Below are 11431 nucleotides of genomic sequence, written 5' to 3'. Positions count from 1 at the left end.
AGAAGAGAAGAGAAGAGAAGAGAAGAGAAGAGAAGAGAAGAGAAGAGTCTGACTAGTCGTAAAAGTAGGTCAAGATGGCGGAGTAGAAGCAGGACCTCCCCGCTGCTCCAGCTTCCACCTTCCCCAATCCATGTAAAAAGGGGACGCTAAACAAACTTTGGAGCTTCAGAAGCCACAAAATGATGCAGAGAAGCTAACCTCCTGCTGAGGATAGCATGGCAGACCCACAGGAATAGGCCATCTCAGTGCTCTGGAAGCCTAGCCCAGCCCCACACCTAGGCTTTAGCCCCAGGGCGGGCCTGACCAGCCGCCAGCTAGAGGGACTCCAGATCATCAGCAGCTGTGGCCTTTTCCAGATTTATCAACATATAGATTCAAAGGACAAAGTGAGAGGTCAGTGCAGTCTGGACTTTGGCACCCAGTAAGTGGGAGTGCCTTGGCTTTTGCCCCTGGGGCGAGAAGCCACTGAGATGCCAGCACAGCCAGTGCCACGTGGCAGCTTCAGCTCCTGGCCTGCAGAGTGTAAGGGGACCAAGCACCAGTCAGAGGGGTAATCGCTCTTGCTTTAACCTGCTTGGATCTGGATTGAAGTCTAGGGTGGAGGTCCTGGGGTGTATGTCCAACTTGCCGAGCATGTGGAGACCTCAGAGAGGGTACCCATCTAATACCTCTGGCAGCTGAGAAAACCCCAGCATTTGGGACAAAAGCTCCCCTGTCTGGTGGCAGAGTCCTATTGTGGCAAAAAGCCCAAAAGTCAAGTAATTGAGTGGCAAAATGAACAGGCAAAGGAAACAAAGCAGACAGAAGATTCCAATTCCAATTCCATTACATTCCTATTTTGGGGACAAAAAGGAGCAAAGCATGGAACAGGAGGAAAACAGTGAAGTCAGAACTCCTGCATCAAAAGCTTCAAAGGAAAATATGAGCTGGTTACAGGCCATAGAGGACCTTAAGAAGCAGATAAGAGAAGTGGAGGAAAAATTGGGAAGAGAAATGAGAACAATGCAAGAAAATTATGAAATGAGAGTCAACAGCCTGACTGAGGAAAATAATACCTTAAAAAACAGACTGACTCAAATGGCAAAAGAGGCTCAAAAAGACAATGAGGAGAAGAATGCCTTAAAAAGCCAAATTTGCCAGATGGAAAAAGAATCTCAAAAGCTCAATGAGGAGAATCATTGCTCCAGAATTAGACTGGAGCAAATGGAAGCTAATGACTTCATGAGAAATCAAGATGCTGTTAAACAGATCCAAACAAATGAAAGAATAGAAGGCAATGTGAAATATCTCATGGGAAAAACCACTGACCTGGAAAAATCCAGATCCAGGAGAGATAATTTAAAAATTATTGGACTGCCTGAAAGCCATGACCAAAGTAAGAACCTAGAAATCATCCTCCAGGAAGTTCTCAAAGAAAACTGCCCTGATGTTTTAGTACCAGAGGGCAAAATAGAGGTTGAAAGAATCCACCGATCACTTCCTGAAAAAGATCCCAAAAAGAAAACTCCTAGGAATATTATAGCCAGGTTCCAGAATTCCCAGGTTAAGGAGAGAATATTACAAGCAGCCAAGAAGAAACAATTTGAATATTGTGGAAACACAATCAGGATAACCCAGGATCTGGCAGCTTCTACACTGAGGGATGGAAGGGCTTGGAATATGATATTCTGGAGGTCAAAGGAACTGGGATTAAAACCAAGAGTCACCTACCCAGCAAAACTGAGTATCATGTTTCAGGGGAAAATATGGTCATTCAGTGGAATAGAGGACTTTCAACCATTCTTGCTGAAAAAAACCAGAGTTGAAAAGAAAATCTGACATTCAGATACAAGAAGCAAGAGAAGCATGAGAAGGTAAACAGGGAAAAGAAATCATAAGGAACATATCAAAGTTGAATTATTAACATTCCTACATGGAAAAATAATAATTGTAACATATGAAACTTTTCTTAGTAGTTGAAGGGATTAGAAATATATATATGTCTATATATGTGGGTATATGGCCATATGAATACATATGTGAATGTGCGTATATATGTTTACAGGTATACATAGATAGAGGGCACAGGACCAATTTAACAGAAAGGGATGATACTTATGAGGTGAGAGGAATATAATGAGAGGAGATGGGGAGAGAAAGATTGGGGTAAACTATCTCATACAGAAGAGGCAAGGGAAAATGGTTACAATGGAGGGGAAGAATAGGAAGGCAAAAGGGAATGGGTCAACCTTATTCCCATTGAATTTGGCTTGAGGAGGGAGTGAAATACACACTAAATAGGGTATCTCACCCTCCAGGAGAGTAGGGGGGGAAGGGGATGAGAGGGGGGATGATGGAAGGGAGGGCAGGATGGGGGGAGGGAAGTTGGAAGCACCCACTTTTGAAAAGGGACGGAATCAAAGTAGAGAATAGAACAAGTGGGAGGTGGGATAGGAGGGAGGGAAATATAGTCAGTCTTTTACAATATATCTACTATGTTATTGTTTTGCATTAGCTGCACATGTACAACCTATACTGAACTGCTTATCTTCCCAGTAAGGGTGGGTGACAAGGAAGGAAGGGAATGAATCTGGAATTCAAAGTTTTAAAATCAAATATTCAAATATATATATATATGTATATATATATATATATATATATATACTATTATTAATACTATTTTACATGTAATTGGGAAATAAGATATACAGGCACTGGGGCATAGAGATCCACTGAAAAAGTCGAAAGGGGTATGGAAGAAAATATGGGAGAGAGCAGATTGGAGGAGGGGATATCCTGTGGGACTGCTATTTTGGGGCAGTGGGTAGGGGAAAAAGGGGGAGAAAATTTGTAACTCAAAATCTGGCAGAAATGAATGATGTAAATCAGAAGTTAATAAAGCATTTAAAAAAAGAGTTTGACTAGTCTATGAGACACAATATCTGGCAATGGGAGGCCTTTAATAAATGCTTGTTGACTTGACTTCACGGTGTTTCTGTGGGTAGCAGGAAAGAATTGGAGAATTGACCTGAGCTGGTCAGACTGCTGAGGGTGACACCTATTTTGAGAACTGCAGCCAGAATAGGCTAATCAGGTTTATATCTGAGAATGTGTTTCTAAGATTGCTCAAGGAGCAACAGAGAAGAAACCACAGCAAACATTTATACAGCATTTTAAAGTTTACAAAGTACTTTATAAATATTATCTCATTTGATCTTCACAACAACCCAGGGAGGTAGGCACTATTATTATCCCCATTTTACATGTGAGAAAATCAAAGCAAACAGAAGTTAAGTGACCTGTCCAGGGTCACACAGGTAGTAAATGTCTAAAGCCAGATATGAATCCAGATTTTCCTGATTCCAGCTCCAGCATTTTATCTACTGCCTAAATGTGTCAATCCTCCTACATTTTCATTTAGTTTTTTTGAAAAATACATATCTTTACTGTTGCTATGAAAAATGAATCAGCTAAATAAAGTAATATTATAATAAAAACAAGACTAAGAAGGTAGGCTTCAATAACTTAAGAGAAAAAAAACTTCCAACAATTGACATACTAATTTACACATCACTCCTTTGTATTCATTAAGTGTTCTTGGGCAATTCTCCCCAGATCCTGGTCATTGTATATGTAAGTAGTTAAAATGTACTCATTTTCCAGAATTCTAAAATTCATACTTTCCCCTATGAATAAGCACCCTCACCAATTACTAAGGTATTACTATAAAAATAAATACACTGAAAAACAAAATGAGGTAACAAATGTTAGAACCACAATCAAATTAGAATATTGTACCAATTAAGGGTGAGAATCCAATCATTAAGTTCCCCACAACTATTCTAACTTAAGAGCTACAAAACATTCAAATAATTTTCTAACCTTATAAATGGCATCTAATTCATACTTGTTTCCACTTAACGATGGAGATGAATCAAGAATATCCTGAGAGTAGAGCTCCTTTTCTTCCTTACTAATCTGAAAGAAAACATACAGAGTACAATGTTTAAAAAAGTAAAAGACCTCAATGTTAATAAAAAAAAAGCTATTATTTTTTGGTGACAGGATTCCTTCTGCAGAACCGAAAAGTTCCCCAAACTTTCTCCATTATATATCATTAATGAAGCCATTTTTCAAAAAGATGTTCCATATTTAACAGGAGTTCTAGTTACATATACCCTCATCAATGTCATCAGATGCACATCCTACAACTTCTTCTGGGACTCAGTTTACCCATTAGGAAGATGAAAATAGTTTAAATTACTTTCCACATCCCCCCAGGGACATTGTTAGGGCAAATTAAAAAAAAAGGTAGAGAGAATAGAAGAGGGATGGAGGGAGAAATAGAGAGAGGGAGGGAAGGAGAGACAGAGACAGAAACAGAGAGAGAGGGAGGGAGGGACAACGACAGAAAGAGGGAGAGAGACAGAAAAAGAAACAGAGGCAGGAACGGAGAGACAGAAAGAGACAGAGTCAAAAAACAGGGAGATGGAGAGAGACAAATAGAGACAGGGATAAGGAGAGGCAGAGGGATAGGAAGAGGGAGATGAAGGACAGCCAGAGATAAGAGAGAACCTTTCATTTCTAATACAAAACACTATAAATGTTGCTAAATTTCTTATTCACATTTTTTATACTCTACATACTTAAAATATATACTTTTTCTCAGAATTATAAATCTGTTATCTTAGAACTGTATTGGCTTGCATACTTTCAAGTTGAGAGTCTGGCGACTGCATTCACTTTTTAACTCTGCCACTAACTCTGGCCAATGCACCTTAAGCAAGTCATTTCTATTCTCTTTACCTCAATTATCTAACCTTTATGACGTAGGGGATAAACCAGGAGATCTCCAAGGTCATAGAACTTTCAAGCTGTGAAGGCCCTCAGACATCATTCAAGCCAATACTTGACCAAGAATGCCCTTGACAACATACCTGACAAGTGGTCAGTTGACCTTTGTTTGAATCCTTCCCCACAACAAGAAGGTAATCACAACTTCCTATTTTGGCCCATTCCACTTTAGGCTAAGATTTTTCACCTTTCATCAAGCCTAAATTTGCCTCTCTACAATGCTGACCAACTGTTAGTCTTGTCTTCTGAGACCAAACAGAACCAAGTCTAATCTCTCTTCCATGTGACAGTCCTTCAAAGTTTTCAGGACAGGTATCATGCTCCCCTAAGACTTCTCTTCTCCATATCCCTTCCAAATTTAAAAAATATGATTATTTGCAACACACACACACAACTTTCCTCCAAAGAGGAAAAAATTCCAAAAATACTGGAACTTTTCTATCTACATAGTTCTGCCCTGAATCTGCTCAATTACAGATTCCAATAGGCAAGTTAACACCATCTACCTAGAGATAATGAAGTGTACAACATGTGCAAAATGGGAGATAAAAAGAGGGACAGAACAATAAACATGGGTTTCATAGGAAAAGTTAAAACATGAACATTCTAATGCAGGTATGAAAATAGCAATTCCACGTCAAGCTAAGAGAAGAAAGGATCAAATAAATAGAAAAGGGGATGAGGGGCAGAGGTGGCTTCCAAACATGAAAGTGCTATGAACAGGTAAAGCAGCAAACTATTCTAAATGTCCTCCTATTTCCACATTGATAAGTCTTACATAACATGAATACCTCTGAACATTTACATTTTCCAACACCTCTTACACTCAAGTTATAAATTCACACATCATATGTGTTGTTCATTTTTTTCTATGCTTAAGCATTTTATGAAAGGAGATTTTAGGGGGCGGCTACGTGGTGCAGTGAATAGCACACTGGCCCTGGAGTCAAGAGGACCTGAGTTCAAATCTAGCCTCAGACACAACACAAAACTAGCCGTGTGACCTTGGGCAAGTCACTTAACCCCAATTACCCTACCTTCCCCCCTCCAAAAAAAAAAAAAAAGAAAGGAGATCTTAAAATAAAATAATACAAGCAAAGAATTTTAGAGCAAGGTACTAAGTAAGCTATAACTATATTTACTTTTGGCTTATTACACATTACTTCCATTCATGTAACTATGATCCCCAAATTAGGCCTGCTTGCTATTACTCATACACAACAAGGCAACAAACCTGGAGTCAGGAAGAGCCTAGCTCAAATGCAGCCTCAGATACTTACTAGCTATGGGACCCTGGGCAAGTCACTTACTTGCATGTACCTCAGTTTCCTCATCTGTAAAATGGGGATTTAAAAAAAATAGCATGGGGGGAGGGCGGCTAGGTGGCGCAGTGAGCAAAGCGCCAGCCCTGGAGTCAGGAGGACCCAAGTTTGGTTCTGGCCTCAGACACTTAACACCCACACAAAAAAAAAACTAGCGGTGTAACCTTGGGCAAGTTACTTAACCCCAATTGCCCTCCAAAAAGGCAAAAAAAAAAAAAATATATATATATATACACACACACACATATGTAGAATCGACTTCCAGGGTTGTTGTGAGGATGAGATATTTGTAAAGCAATTAGCAAAACTCAAAGCATTATATAAATGCTCACTACTACTGTTATTATTTTATCTCCTATTTGTGACTTTGAAAAGACTGTCACTCATGCCTAGAATAAATACATTCCCATCTTACTTCATAGAAAGGTACAACTCAAGTGCCCCTTCTATGGAAAGCCTATTCCAATCTCCTCACCAGCTAGTGCCTTTCATTCCCTCAAAAAAAAAAAACTACTCTATATCTCTTGTAAATATATGTTCTATTTACTTATACAGGTACATGCTGTCCCTCAAAAAAAAATTATGTTAGCTTTTTGAGGAAAAGAATTGTTTCATTTTTTTTTCTTTTGTGATCCTAGAGTTTAAAAACATACCAGGAATAGAAGAGGTGCACAATAAATGCCTTTGTGCTAAAGTCAATGGGAAAGTAACTTTTTGTTCAGGATAAGGGCATGGTCTGACATCAGGAATTCTCATAGTAGGGACCTTATTGGATCTAGCTGTGCATTTTAAGGAAGGACAAGAAGAAAAGCTAGAGGAGGTTAGCTACAACATTCCATGTTTATTAGTCTGGTAAAACTGTTTTTATCTCAAGACTTGTTTGTTTACAAAAGGGGAATCAGTTCTTACCTGGGAATAAAAAGCCCAGCAAGGAGGTAAAAAAGTGCCAATGATTTCAGCAACTATCCTGCAACTTACAGACATAAAGGATAGTCTAAGGGCACTGACAAGTAAAGTAAAGTGCCCAGCGTAATAGAGTCAAGATGAGTTAGAGGCTGAATTCGAACCCAGATTTTCCTGTATCTCACAGGTTCAGACCTATTAAACTTCATCTTACATTATTTACGCTAACAAAATCACAGATGATTGTAAGCAATAAAAGCTTTACCAAATAAACTTTAGGGAGATGAATCTCCAGCGTAAGGTAAATTGTTATATTCTCAAATATCATAAATTCTAAGAGACCCTATTTCCCAAATACAGTTTTTTGTCTGCATCTTTTACAAAATGTCAGAATGTAATAAGACAGCTCTCATAAATCTTACATAAAACTAGAATAGGATAACAAGGAATGCAGTGAAATTTTCTCAAAAGTGTATCTTGAAAAATAGAACAGTATAAAACCATCTATTTGGTCAAAGTTTTGCCTAGTGAAGAAAATAAGTGGATGAAAGTCTCAGCACAGGGTAATTCCATGCTCAAATGCCCAAAGTGATTCAGCATAATCAAAGTTATGTATACCATTTCTAAAGTCCACACCAATTTTTACTTTTAAATGTTCCAGGATTTTCAATGAGTAAAAAGTTTATCCATTTCTCAAAATTGACCCAAGCCACACCTTTAGGCTATAATCCTCTCTTTTTTTTGGCTCCTTCACCTACACTCCCAGTATACAAAGGTGCTCAGATCCCTAACCATTTATTCTACAAAAATCCTTCCTTTCAAATTGTATGAATTGGTGCAGAATGAAGTATGCAGAATTGGGGAAATGATATACAAAATGATTACAATTATGTAAATGAAAAAATACTAACACAAAGCTGAACTGGAAGAGAAGAGGAAATGTACTCCTTGACTTCCTTCAGTCCCAGTTTTAAAGTACCACCTTATACAGGAAAACTTTCTGATTCACCCTTAATTTTAGTCCCTTCCCTCTAAGCTTAACCTCTATATTTAAGCTGTACATATCGTTTTTTTTACATAGTTTTCATGTTGTCTCTCACATCAGACTGTTCTCTTTGAGAGCACAGACCAATTTTAGCCTTCCTTTCTATCCAATGATCCACAAAGGTGGTAGAAGCAGATGCTGTAGAGCACTAGATCATGGTCAGACATCAAAGATGCCAAGGGCATCCACTGCATTCTGGGCAATCTCCAAGTTGTCTTGGTTTTTGTCTTGCCACTGGACCTCAATGGCAGAATAAAGTAAACAGAGCCAAGAAACCAATATACACAGGAACTACAACAATTTAAATGGAAGGGCAGCTAGGTGGCACAGTGAATAGAGCAGCAGTCCTGGAGTCAGGAGGACCTGAGTTCAAATCCGGCCTCAGAAACTTAACACTTACTAGCCATGTGACCTTGGGCAAGTCACTTAACCCCAATTGCCCTACCTTCCCTTAAAAAAAAAAAATAAACCAATGTAAATGGAAACAACAATGACACATCAAAAAATCAAAAGTTAAGTATAGCAAAATTATAAAGATCAAGCAGGACTGAAATAAAAAGATATAAGGGGAGCGGCGAGGTGGCCCAGTGAACAGAGCACCAGCCCTGGAGTCACAAGGACCCGAGTTCAAATCCAGCCTCAGACACTTAACATTTACTAGCCGTGTGACCTCGGGCAAGTCACTTAACTCCAATTGCCCTGCCTTCCCCCTGCCAAAAAAAAAAAGACATAAGAAATCACCCCCAATCCACCCCTTTGTAGAGGTGAGAGGTCAACAGGTATTACATACTACACATACTTTGGAACCTTCTCAATGTACCCATCAGTTATGCTGATTTTTTTTCCCCTCAATTAAAAAATCCCCACTATTTGTCATATGGGATGGCTCTAGGGGAAGGGAAGGAATACACTGGATACTACAGTGATGCCAGAAACAGAAGACATCAATGAAAAATTATTTTTAAAAATAAAATTAAATGAAGTACTATGTAAATAGAAACTATTATTATTTGCCTCCTACCTTTATTATGGTTCCTTCTCCATCTTTTTGCAGGCTCCACATTCTCCTCCTACTTGAACAGGAGTTTCTTCCAAAATTCTAACCTTGGTCTTCTCTCCCTTCTCTCCCTTGGTAACCTCATCTACTCTCAAGGATTCAATCATCACCTTCAATGTAGTGAACTATAAAATCTTTATCTACACCTTTAATTCTCTCCCTGGAGTTCCAGTCCTATTTTTCCAGCTGCCTACTAGTTATTTCTACTTGGATATTTTCCCAACACTTTAAAATCAAGACATTAAAGCTCCTTATAACATCTTTATTTCTGCTGAAAATCTCACCATCCTTACAGTCATGTAGTTATACATAGCTTCAGGGCCATATTTGACTTCTCCTTTTTCTCCAACATTTAACTCACTGGCTCAGTCATATTGATTCTACTGCTACTATACTTCTCAAATCCATCCCCTCTTCTCAATTCCCCATTGCCTATAGAACTATGAAGTCCCAATCCTGACATTCAAGGCCATCTACAACCCTTTCTAATTCTATGTCATACTCTTCCCCTTCACAAATATTACATCCCAAACAAACTGAACTACCTGTTCTCATTCTGCCCTTCTCCATCCCTGTGCCTTTGCTCATCTTTAAGCCTCAAATGACCTCTTCTCCATCCCATCCCCCAAATTAAGTCTATTCAAAATTTCTTCAAGGCCCAATTCATGACCCCACTAAAAGTAATCTCTCCTTCCTCAAATTTCTCAGAGAATTTTTCTATGATATCTCCTCAGAAACCCCTGTCCCTTGGACCTCTCTCTCCCTCTGATTAGAGAAGGTGGAGGGTGGACATCAGAAAGCTCCTCCCAGATGCTCTATTTGAGGAGGAAGCCCAGGACAGCTAGCTCCTCGTTTCCTACTTGGCTGTAAGACTTCATGCCCCTGCACAGCCTTTCTCTCCTCCCTCACCCTACAATGCTCTCCTCCACTTTTGAGCTTCTTTTTATGTATTGTCTAATGGGGGAACCATTAGATTATGAGCTCCTTGAGGGCAGGGATTACCTTTTGCTTAACATCATGTCTGGCACAACATAGACTCTTAATAAAAGTTTACTAATTATTAACTATTGAACCATCTCTTTAGGCATGTCTCACACTTCCTTGTCCAAGTTAATGGTGTACTTGTAAGTTAATAATATTCTTGTTTAAGTTAGTCAGTCATTAAACATTTATTAAGTGACTACTGCATATCAGGTCCTGTGCTAAGCTGCTTCTATTAAATTGTGAGATTGTATTGTCAAATCCTAGAGTGGATAACGAAAGGGTAGGAAGAAAATGGAGATAAGAAAAATAGATTGGCCAGTGGGATAAAAGTAGGTAGATATGAAGTCAGAGAAACGAAGCTTCCCTGCAACTCAAGGGCTACAATGAGCTACCTTCCTCCACCAAAGACTTTCTCACAGACTTTTGCCTTGGAGGACAAAACTGCAGGTAACATGTGGAAGTTGCTGAGCTACGGATGTAGGAATGATATAAAGAGACACTTCTCAATTAGAGCTATTTAAAAGTAGAATGGGGCTTGCTGGAAGGTAATGAGTTGTCTCTCACTAAAAATTTTTGAGCAGAGACCACTTGTTGGGAATACTGTAGCACAGTGTCTCAGCCAGGTACCGATTAGATAAGATGGCCTTTGAGGACCCTTCACACTATAAATTCTGTGACCTATCTTTGGATTTGCAGGCTCTAGCACCGTGCTTTGCATACAAATGGCCCCTAATGCTTTTTTGAATTGAAAAACATTTATGATTTTCTATTATTATTTTCTTATTATTTTGAAATCTCTAAAATGTGAGATTCTCAGACATTATATTCTGCCCCTTTTCCTCACAAAGGGCTTGGGGAAAAAAGGAGCACATTTCATTTTCCAAGATTCCCCAAATGAGGCTGCCTGCTCACATACCTGATAAAAACTCATCATTAAAGACAAAAAGTCTTCCTGTTCTTCCAGAAGTCAATTTCATTCAGGTAAGCAGGGGCAGATGTAGCAGAATTATTATAGCACCTGGTATCCTGTTCAAGTATCTGCTATCACTTAGATGCTTTTCCCTGAAATTATGTGAAATACCTCCCACAAAGTAAACCAATTTTTGTTAATTTGCAGGTCTGTACAGAGTTTTACTTATTCCAGGAAAGGTAAAATACCCTTAATCCCTACATATAACTCATGTGCATAAATTAACAACATTCTAATTAGTAATGTAACTTCTTTATGTATAGAGTAGATATAGATATGTCTATATATATATATATAAACTTCTTACTACACACATA

General features: G+C 38.8%; 1 protein-coding gene across 4 annotated transcripts in view; it reads right to left on the bottom strand.

Annotated features, from left to right (window-relative positions):
* Positions 1 to 11431, bottom strand: part of PRIM2 (DNA primase subunit 2) — a 357586-nt gene that overhangs the window by 288622 nt on the left and 57533 nt on the right. For all 4 annotated transcript variants that reach the window (XM_069070685.1, XM_069070686.1, XM_069070687.1 and 1 more), the window contains exon 6: positions 3862 to 3957. In XM_069070685.1, coding sequence (XP_068926786.1) covers positions 3862 to 3957 — 96 coding nt within the window. The remainder of the gene's footprint in view (positions 1 to 3861; positions 3958 to 11431) is intronic.

This window comes from Petaurus breviceps, unplaced genomic scaffold (assembly GCF_028583685.1).
Source record: "Petaurus breviceps papuanus isolate PSGF00001 unplaced genomic scaffold, PetGlider_PUasm1.0 90822, whole genome shotgun sequence".
Taxonomy (NCBI): domain Eukaryota; kingdom Metazoa; phylum Chordata; class Mammalia; order Diprotodontia; family Petauridae; genus Petaurus; species Petaurus breviceps.
This window is presented reverse-complemented; position numbering and strand designations above follow the sequence as displayed.